The 10,899-nt window shown below is 41.7% G+C and overlaps 1 protein-coding gene across 2 annotated transcripts; it reads left to right on the plus strand.

Annotated features, from left to right (window-relative positions):
• Positions 1 to 6,474: 6,474 nt before the first annotated feature.
• Positions 6,475 to 9,628, plus strand: FABP6 (fatty acid binding protein 6). 2 transcript variants are annotated; one of them, XM_079967755.1, is made up of 5 exons: positions 6,475 to 7,587; positions 7,932 to 8,006; positions 8,560 to 8,735; positions 8,888 to 8,977; positions 9,509 to 9,628. In XM_079967755.1, exons 2-5 carry the CDS (start codon positions 7,940 to 7,942, stop codon positions 9,560 to 9,562), a joined length of 387 nt encoding a protein of 128 aa, XP_079823881.1. In that variant the 5' UTR covers positions 6,475 to 7,587; positions 7,932 to 7,939; the 3' UTR covers positions 9,563 to 9,628. The 2 variants fall into 2 exon arrangements, with proteins under 2 accessions (XP_079823881.1, XP_079823882.1); XM_079967756.1 differs by lacking the exon at positions 6,475 to 7,587 and having other exon boundaries at positions 7,663 to 8,006.
• Positions 9,629 to 10,899: the final 1,271 nt, after the last annotated feature.

Genomic DNA, 10,899 nt, shown 5'->3' on the forward strand with positions numbered 1-10,899 from the left:
GAGTCCTTAAGTGGGTTTGCTATCGGTAGGAGAAAACAGAGGCCAACCAGAGTATAGTGAGAAGCAAAGCAGCTAGTAAGCCTGATCTTTATTCAAGGAACTGTTGCAACAGGGTTCCCACTCCCCACACGCAGGAGGGAGGAGAACCCTGAACAATGGTCCGCAAGCCCTCATCTAGACTTTTGAAATTGCCCACCCTGTAGCCCAAAACCAACCCCCTAAAACATATATACATCACAGAAGGAGGTGGTCTTGAGCAGAAATCCTGCCTGCCAGGATACCTGACAATGGTCACTGATTGCATTACCTGGGCAGTCTGTCCAATTTGTGTGTGTGTGTGTGTGTTGGTTAATACTTTAGTTCCTGAATCCAGGTTACAGGGTCACCCTATTTACACAAATATGTCCTTAAGACAGGATTTGCAAGCAAAAAGACAATGGGAAGTCTTTCCCATTTCCTTCCTCCTTGCAGAGAAATATTTGAGGTCAATTTGGGAGAGTCAAAATGGTTTCAGGATTGTTCTCCCATACTATTTCAGACCCCTGGTTTATATGCTTATGTATGTGTTTGCCTTGTACATTTATGAACATTTAACTTATATTTGAGACCTTAGAATTCTTATAACAGTGTCTTTCTTCCACGTCTTGCAATTCCCTAAGTGCCAAATCCCTTTTTTAAAAAAAGAAAGTCAAGATCCTTTTAAAAAATTGCTACCAGATTTGAGTTAGTGATGGAGGAAGTGCGTCGTCCTTGATGAAATGTCTGATCATTGGTTTCAATTGGTGTTTTTTAACTTAATAAATGAGAGTGATTAAACTTTTTTTAAAATCCCCAAAAAGAAAAAAAAAACGTTCGTCTAATACCTTATTTACTCAACTCTAATGCTCACCTTTTTTGGCCAAATTACGTTGCGAAAATTAAGGTGTGCATTAGATTTGATGGCATGTTTACATTTGCCAGCAAATACTTTTTTTGGTTTCAAGGTTCTGAAAACTGATGTGCGCATTAGATTCGATGGCGCATTAGACTCTGGTAAATACGGTATCCCACTATGCCCTCTGCTGGAAATAGAGATATAGCTGTTGTCATTTATATTAGTGATTTGTAGGCTGAACAGCTACAACACAAAACCTAGCTTTTCAAGTAAGGTTTCCCAGTTCCCACCATCCATGTCTCATTTAAATTCTCAAAATGGCACAGCTGTTGGAGCAAATATATGTCTGACTGGGATTTTGCAGAAAGGTTAACTTCTCCCCAGTGTCACAAGCTGCTATAAATGAATTTTAAAAAATAAATTTTGCATTTCCACAGTACAAAGCATAGTGCTTTGACTTTCCAGAAAATACAGTAGGCCCATGAGAGAGGCACTATCTGGGCAAAACACATGCAGGCCATCAATTAAAAATTCTTTCTTTTCAAAAAAGATCATGCAGAAATGCTCTAACACTACACCCTTTTATTTACACAGCAGGTTGCTTTGGGTTCACTTGCTGAAAAAACCCAAACAGTGCTTACAAACGGTTCCCTGTCATCCTGGAAAATAGTTACAAGTGGGATCTGGGAGGGTTCTGTCCTGGGCCTTGTGTTGTTCAACATCTTTATAAATATCTCGGATGAAGGAATTGAGGGTCTGCTGGTCAAATTTGCAGATGACACCAAGCTGGGAGGGGCAGCTAATACCACCAAAGATAGAATCATGATTCAATGGGATCTTAACATATTGGAGAACTGGTCTAAAACTTAGCATTTATTAATTTTTAGGATTTAGGGCAGTCCTTCCTCCCACTTCTACTACTATTTCTTCTTCTTTCCTCCCACAACTGATAACACCACATTGCAGGGGGTTGAATTAGATGAATCTTGAGTTCCCTTCCAGCCCTGCAATTTTATGATTCTATGATCAATCAACATATACTGAACTAATGTTAAAGGGAGCCATACCTTTCTCTTGGGGTTCTTGCCAGTCTAAACAAAGTTCCATCAGGTGCTGCTCTAACAAATAAACTACGACATCAAAGAGCAACGAATGCTGATTCACTGCAACAGCATTATTGCATGTTAATGCACCAAACACTGCTGTCACCATGCAGTGTGAAGAAGCATTTCCTTTTCTCAAACAGATGTCGCTGTAAAGAGTAGGTTGGGCAGTAGATCTACATAAAATGAGATCTGGTAACAGAGAAAGTAACATGAAATGGCATCATTGCATGGGGATTTACAACATGCATTCATGCTTGTAAAATATGTGCAAACACACAGTTCCTTGAAACAGATAGATATCCATTAGCAGGAGGGAAAACAAGCATTGTTCAACTAGAGGAAGAAAAAGCAACATGGGCTTTGTAAAATACATTTTGACCTACTGAGAGTAATAATTCACCTGAGTGTTTTAGCACTTGGCACATTGTATTTAGGTCTGTAAGCACATATTTATTCTGCTGTGCAAACTGCTGTTGTTTTGACGCAGTTCTCCTTTTATCGTGGCTTTTCTTGGCAGAAAAAGACCAGTCTGCTCCATTAAGACAGTTGTCTGCCCTGGATGACCCCTCCTTCCAGTGAATGACAGGGGTTAAGGGTAGTGAACCATTCAGAAGGGAGGAGAGGAAGTGTCTTTGGGAAGTGCAATCCAAACTAGAGGGGGAACAACGGAAGCTTTTATAGGCAGAGTAACTAACCCCAAAGCAGCAATCAAGGTTTGTCTTAGAAAGGCTTCGCTATCTACATGTAATTGCCATCCTTAAAGATGGTGCAATAAAGTGGGCTGGGGGAGACAGTATCCTCAAAACCTGCATTGCATCATAGTTGAAAGTGACATTTCACTTCTGAAAGATTCTAAACCATGCAATGGACGTGAAATGGACATGGAGCTGTATCTATGAAATAAAAACACCTGTGGGGTTAGAACAGAAGGTACCTGTGACTTGGGTTTCTGAGTTGTGTTCTTGTTTCTCTTGCTTGCTCATAAGATGAAACAGGGTAGACAAGATACAACAACAACACAGTACTTAAAGTACTTCTTTGTTCTTCTATTAATAGCACACTCCTATACAGTGGTGCCTTGGGTTACATACGCTTCAGGTTACAGACTCCGCTAACCCAGAAATAATGCTTCAGGTTAAGAACTTTGCTTCAGGATAAGAACAGAAATCGTGCTCTGGCGGTGCAGCGGCAGCAGGAGGCCCCATTAGCTAAAGTGGTGCTTCAGGTTAAGAACATTTTCAGGTTAAGAACGGACCGCCAGAATGAATTACTTAACCTGAGGTACCACTGTATATGTGTCTACTCACAAGCCAGTCCCTTTAAGTTCAGTGGGACTTACTCGCAGGTATGTGTAGCTAAGATTGCATCTTGAGCGCAGTATTGTGGTGGAACAGAGCATCCATGTCATTTATGTGGTAGCACTTTTAAGCTCTACAAAACTGTTTCTTTTAGGATTCATACCAGCTTTTTGTGACGTATCTTTGCCTCATCAGAAGGATGTTGAATGCCATTTGCAGAAAGCCATATGGAAAACATCTGGACACTTTGGTAATCTCAGGATGAAGCAGGATGAATAAGCAGCTTTCAGCTGTTGTCACTGCTAGCTCTGCGTCTTGGAGTGCTTCCACACAGCATCTCCTGGTGGATTCAATACCGCTCACACATGCAGGTTTTGCACGGTGTCCACTTGACATCTCCCTCATCAGAATACCGCTCTGTCCCCCCACCCCCAATCTGGATTTACCATTTGAATGTTTGCTTTTCTAACGTATCACGCTTTCTGCAGAAACACCAAATCCAAATCGAAAGGAAAAATAATATTTTGATGAGGATGACGTTGTGCATATGCTGAGCAAAACTAACCCAGGAACATCAGTCGCTACACGTGTGATGCTAGCGCTTTATGGTCAATCCTGCCAATGACTCCTGCAAAATCCAGTGGGGGCAACAGAGTACGACTTCCTTTGTCAACATCTTGGCAAAGAGCAGCGACCGAGGCCAATTGCAATGTCAGTGCCGTACACTGAGTGAAAGCCTGATTGGAAAGGACTTCAGTCTTCTTCAGGCATTACAATTTAAGTGTTGGATGGTGACAGGAATGGCAACAGAGCTAGAGCACTTGCTCCACTGCCCCTTTCATGTGTTTGGTTTACTCTAAATTGAAAATGCCTGAACAGGGCTTAGAAAGCTGACAGAATCCAGGTGCGCCTGAAGATGCAGAGTGAGTGCTCATTCAACAACCTTTTCTAGAAATACAGTGGTACCTCGGGTTACAGACGCTTCAGGTTACATACTGTTATGTACTGAAGTTCTCACCCTGGGCCAGCAGGGGGATACTGAAGATAGTTATGCAAATAAGGGATTGAAAGTGACGTTCAGTGATTGGATAGTTTTAGAAAATTGTTACAGTTACATTGTACTGGAGCAGGCTGACTGAACCCTTCAGTTCAGTTCTGTCCTGGCCTGTGAATAAACAAGAGCTGTTTGAGGAATCTCTGTGTCGTCTGATATGTTCACCCACAACTTAACACATATTCTTCAGGTTACAGACTCCGCTAACCCAGAAATAGTGCTTCAGGTTAAGAACTTTGCTTCAGGATGAGAACAGAAATCGTGCTCCAGCGGTGCAGCAGCAGCAGGAGGCCCCTTAGCTAAAGTGGTGCTTCAGGTTAAGAACAGTTTCAGGTTAAGTACAGACCTCCGGAACGAATTAAGTACTTAACCCGAGGTACCACTGTAGTAGGTTAGAGATAGGTCAGTAAGTGGCCAGGCTCTGTGCAAGAGGGAGCTTCTGGATGCGAGTGTCAGAGTGACTGAGATCAGCCTGCTACACCTCCCATCAGCCAGGTCTACAGTGGACAAGTGGAAGGCAAAACACTGTGTGGAATATTCTGAGCCAGGCCTAGAAAGGCATTTGCGTACTAATAGAGTTGGATGTGTATCTAAGTCACCTGTTATCTGTGCACACCAGTGGTTAGGGGGCTGGGGGCACAAATTGCAAAGAAGTAAAGCCCTCTGAAGATAGATTAAAATGGCAGAGAGTCTTGTACAGTAGTTCTTAAAATGCTACTGTGGTACGGTCGTTTCAAGAAAACTATTGAGCGACCTAAAAATATATATGAGCACAGCGGTGGAAAACAGTTTTACAGAGGTACACCCATTTGCTCTGCGCCGAGTGCACTTCCACTGCCAGTTTGTGACTCTGTGCAGACATGGCATTAGCCGTAATCCGTGTTAGCCACATTAATCTTAAGAAGTACTGCATTTTGATGTGTTTTTCCCCAAAACAGCTTTGATTCAATTTGAAAGCATAAGCCACATGAAAACATCCATGCCTGCACTCAAGCCACAGGGAAAAGACTGAGCCAGCTAGGCAGCCTTGAAAGTTGAAGCAGAAGGAATCAGTGTCTTGAAAAAGACTCCAGAGTGTCTTTCCAATACCATCTATCAAGGCGGTTAAGTTTCACACACAATTCTTTTGCCTATTCCCCCTACCTTTCAAGGCTGCTTCAATTAGCAGATGTTACCCAGCTATATGTTGAACAAATAGACTATTTTCTTGCCATAAATTATCTGTCCTTCTAAAGATGGCAAAAACTCCCTGAGAATCCTAAAGCCTTCTCTCATAAATAGTTGAATATGGATAAGATTACAGTGGAGATTAAATTCCCATTTATATGCATGAGAAAATAAAAGTGTAAAGAGATAATCAAGTCATAAAATAATAACCTTGATAACAAAGAGAAGAGATAACTGCCATTTCTTATTTATGACAGAACAAGAATGTACAACCCTTTAGTGAAAAGAACCTTACTCAGCCCTTTTCCACTTCTGTTAAACTTTTACAATTACAGTGGTACCTCAGGTTACATACGCTTCAGGTTACAGACTCCGCTAACCCAGAAATATTACCTCAGGTTAAAAACTTCACTTCAGGATGAGAACAGAAATCGTGCAGTGGCGGCGCAGTGGCAGCAGGAGGCCCCATTAGCTAAAGTGGTGCTTCAGGTTGAGAACAGTTTCAGGTTAAGCATTAATTAAGTTCTTAACCCGAGGTACCACTGTATATGAAATGTTCCGTGTTCTCATTAAGGATCATTAATGAAACCCAAAGAAGTCTACATTCTTTTCTCATGAAGTTATAACAGCATATTTTGAAGGCTCCCACTGACTATTTTGTGCTGGTAGCTAGTTGCACAAGTCTTTCACACATCTGAACTGAAATTTAGAAGTCAGGCAAATGGCACTACAAGGCAGTGGCTTTCATGCTGTGACCTGAGGAACACTGGGGTTCCTAGGTTTGAAATTATCAGAGGCTTCTTAGTGTGAAGACCAATGTTGGTAGAAAGGGCCAACCCTACCATTAGTCAGAAGGAGGCCGCCATCTTGGGCAGCAACTGTAGAAGCAGCAGCTCTTGACTGTACCGTTTGGTGGAAAAGCAGAGTTGTGTAATACAAACTGACCTGCCCTCCTAACTAATCTATTGCCTTCAGGTGCTGTACAGGATACTTTCCCAGTGCCTGCATTGAAATAAGATTCAGTTGCCATGGCTTCTGTACATGGAGTGATGGAGAAGTGGAATGCTGTAATACGATTTTTGCAGAGCGAGTCGAGCCATACATAAACATGAGAGCCCAGATGCACTGCCACCTGGTTCCCTGCAGTTCTGTAACTTTTCTTCACCTGCAGAATGATATGAAGTTTTTCAAGGCCGTTGGCATTATTGCTAGAAAAGCAAGGTTGCAAGTTCAGCACAAACTGGGAAAGAGCACGCTTCGAGTTCATTCACCTCCTTTGTCAGCTCTTGGAAGTGGGAGTTTAATCTTCCTGCATGGCCAGCTCACTTTGTGTCCTTTTCCCGGTGCACAGTGAAGAAGCTAAATTGAGAAGTGCAAGGGGAGAGAGGGATATTGAAAATGAGTATGTGTGTAATGCATTTGTGTGTGGGTGTGTTTTGGTCCTCCTCATTGGGCATCTTGGGCCTCAACCACTTTCACTAAAAGGAATTCAGCTATGGCGGGGAGGGGAGATTGTTTCCCACCTTCCTATAGAGGCCTATAGAGACACCCCCCACACCTATGAAAGAGGCTGCATTCCAGTCTTTTGTTGGGATAGCACCCACCATGGGCCTCTCGCTTCATCTTATCAGGTTAGTAAAGCATGCCAAGAGCTCGCTGGCCTTCGGCAGCAGACAGAAGGCTGGCATCAAAGCCAGGAGAACAATAAATTTTCCTGACCCAGACAAGTCTTCATGTAGCAGATAACAAAAAAAGCAACATTTTGTATGAACTTTGCTTAAAGATACCCGTTGCCATAGCAATTAGGAGCAGGCTGTTCTGACCAATGAAATATGTTTCAGGGGCCCACAAGCTGTCCATGCATTCAGGTATCCCATCATATTGCTGGAAAGGATCGTGTATGAGGTGATCACACACGTAATTGTTATACAAGTGTCTTGAATGTTGTATTTGGGGTCCAGAATTTGGAAAACTCCTCTGGATCATTTATTCTTGCTGCAGCCTGCAACAAAGATGAACTCTTTCCACGACACTGCTGTCTTTATTTGGCTAAAGTGGACCAGTATATTTCCAGACCCCCTTTGTAGGGTAACAATATATCTATATCTAGATCTAATCTATATCTAGATCTAATCTATATATCGATTACCCTGAACTTACTTTGGGAAAAGTCTTTGGTAAAAAGAGACATGCTAGAATTGGAATTTCATAAGGGTCAATGACACCAATGTTAAGTGATTCATACAAAATTACCCTCCTGTTGTAAAAAAAAAACAAACTTCCTCATTAGATGGTATGATGGAGAAGTGCAATGCATTTAGGGTGGATAACCTGAGCTAAGAAAGCTTTATAAGGCAGGGGTTTTCAGTCCCCAAACCTACCAAGCCAAACCACAAACACTCTCCTCTGCAAGCCTCCTTCCTGTGCCACAGACTACAGCATGGCTTTCTCTGGCAGATACGAAGTGGAAAGTGAGGAAAACTATGAGAGTTTTATGAAGCGCATGGGTATGTACCTATTAAGACTTTCTTTACTGCACTCAGATCAGTATTCCCCAATTGGCTGCCCTGCAATTGTTTTGGATTTTAGCTTCCATCAGTTCTCCTGGTGGCACAGCCAGTAGTCAGAAGCAATGGGAGATGCAATCCAAATCATTTGGAGGGTACCAGGTTATGGAAAGCTGACTTTAGAGAATTGCTTGGATTGTCAGCTGCTGGTTTCAGAAAAAAGAGCCTCAACGTGGGAATGATGGCATCTTCAGTTGGGATTTCCTGGTGAAACTCTGCAGTCTTTCAGAGTTACACAACATTATTTGGCAAGCAGAATAAAAACCACTGCGTTCTGGCAGACTGCCGTGCAGTGGTATTCTGCTTGATAGAATGACATTGCAACTCAGATTCCTGCATTCTTTTGTTAATCTTTTGGTTTTTATATCACTCTTTTTGTGTTTGTATTTTTGTACGCCTCTTAGAAAATCCGTATACCACAGCAATTTAGAAATGCTTTTAAACAAATACATTGGAGGTGGTTTACATTAACGTTGTCTTTTCACTGGGCTAGGTTTTCCTGCTGACACAATTGAAAAAGGAAAAAAATTCAAGATTGTTACTGAAGTGGTACAGAATGGAGATGAATTCACCTGGTCCCAGATTTACCCAAGCGGGCATTCCATGACTAATAAGTTTGTTATTGGCAAGGAATCCGAAATGGAGACAATGGGTGGTAAAAAATTCAAGGTACCGTAAATGATTGTAGCTACTGCTTTCAAAGGACTAGCCGGGATTCAAAGTGGTGTGGCTGCATTGGCACACTGGCAACACTTTATTGTAATGAAATCCTTAATTGTATTCAGCCAAGGCGGCAACTAATGTATGTAAATCTGTTGCAGACAACTGTTAAAATGGAAGGTGGAAAAGTGGTTGCTGACTTCCCTAATTATCATCATACTGCAGAGATTGCTGGGGGAAAACTAGTTGAGGTAATTTCCTAAAAACTTTCCTTGAAGATCGAATGTGTGACCCCCCCCCCCCAAAAAAAAAACTTGTAAAATGGTGTTTACAGCATTAAAGCAAAATGTTAGCCGAAGAATGGACGGAAGGCATGATGATTTTAATGGCCACCAATACCCACGTACTGGGTACGTCACTTGATCAATTCAAAATAATTCTAAAACTAACTCACTACTATGAAGCATTTGAAAGTACAACAGGGGAGGAGGAAACACAATACTTTGCAAGCAGTGTTGCAGAGATACACTAGGTTGAAATTGTTGTTCAATAGTGCCCTCAAGGGAAAAAAAATAACTCTTTGGGCTACATTAATGAATTTTTTTATTGTGAATTGGAAGTTTCCTCTTTAGTGTCTCCCCTCCTCCCTTAAATTAATGGCACAGTACTCCTGAATCATTAGCAACTGTAAAGAAGGGAATTCACAAAGCATTCCAGGATGTTAACAGCTATATTTTCAATCGCAGCTTCATCAGCAATGTTTGCTTTATCCTTTACTGCAGATTTCTACAATTGGCGATGAAACTTTCAAAAGAATCAGCAAGAGACTGGTCTAAGAAGCCGTTGGAGGAATAATTATTGTGCCCTTACTGATACTTGAAAAGTGAGCAATAAAAAACCCCAATATAAAGAAACGAACTTAAGAACTTTGTTTATTTCTGCATTTATTTATTGATTGGAAGCAAGTGCAATAGGCAAAATGGGTCTAAATATAAAGCAACTTCCTATGTTCCTACTTCACCTTGCTAGAATTTTCAACTTTCCAACAGTGCATAGCGTAGGGCCAATTGCCACTCTCACCTGATAGCATTACATCTTATTTTTTATAATGTGTTAAAGAAGGTATTATTTATAATTCTATGGCATTCAAAGCAGCTCTCAGTGTTGCTATCCAGGGCAACACCACCAAACAGGGGACATTTCCACACTGGGTAATGGTTGCAACCCCAAGAAAAAAGTTGTATGTTGATACCCTATGATCCAGCCATCTGAACACATGATGCAAAACCTTCCTCAATTATTACAAGGACAACTTCATATTTTTGTTACTGGGCTCCTGCTCCTCTGAGCACTCACAAATGTTTGCATTTTGCATGTGCTGAGTTTATTTGGCTTGTTTCTTCCCACACGGCAAACACAATTCCTTGAACAAGAGATAAGCTCATTAGTTAGAAGGATCAGGCAACAATATTCTACTGTTCTTTAAGCTCTCAGGGAGGAAAAACAAGAGAACACATGTTCAGATGCTGTGCTCTCCATTACAGGGAAGCCATGTGTTGGGGCTCGATCTTGCACAGTCACTTAGCAACCAGACCCGAGCATGTGTTCCAAAGTCAGAGCTCACAATGCACAAATCCTTTAAGGCTCTTGCTTGCTGACTGATGGGAGATGATGCCACATTTCCATCTGAAATCAGGGGTTGAACTTTCATCCCCCAAAACTTAAGCACAGATGTTTGCTCTGCTGCACCTTTACACAGCTGCTACCCCTCCTCCCACCCACACCAATTTACCCTTCCTTGGAAATGGCACTGAATTTCAGACAAGAAATAAGTACCTTTGTCTGGCTCTCACTGTCTAGACACCATCCAGCCAAAGGGAAGCTTCCTAATGAGTACAATAGAAAAACAGTCTGCAGAAGGGCACCGAGACAAATTTATTCAGAATTTGAGGCCAACTGAGCCAAAAAGACTAAGGTTAAGGCACACTTTATTTAATTTGGATCTACTATCTCTACTGCCTGGCATTATAAAGCAACCAAGGATGAAAATATTATTTGAACTTTTTCTAGGCCTTCACCAATTCAATACAAGTAACTTGAAAGCCCAAAAGGAGTTTGGTTAGCATTTGCTCAGAAGCCTTCAACTTCTCTGCCAGAAAAAGTCAGCAGTAAT

This window comes from Podarcis cretensis (assembly GCF_951804945.1).
Source record: "Podarcis cretensis genome assembly, chromosome: 2".
NCBI lineage: Eukaryota > Metazoa > Chordata > Lepidosauria > Squamata > Lacertidae > Podarcis > Podarcis cretensis.

Bases quoted from the DNA above. Each gene is read 5' to 3' on its own strand.
- FABP6 (XM_079967755.1), top strand. From the start codon at position 7,940: ATGGCTTTCTCTGGCAGATACGAAGTGGAAAGTGAGGAAAACTATGAG. The intron at 8,007-8,559 runs GTATGTACCTAT...TCACTGGGCTAG, and splicing joins GAGTTTTATGAAGCGCATGG to GTTTTCCTGCTGACACAATT. The intron at 8,736-8,887 runs GTACCGTAAATG...AATCTGTTGCAG, and splicing joins TGGGTGGTAAAAAATTCAAG to ACAACTGTTAAAATGGAAGG.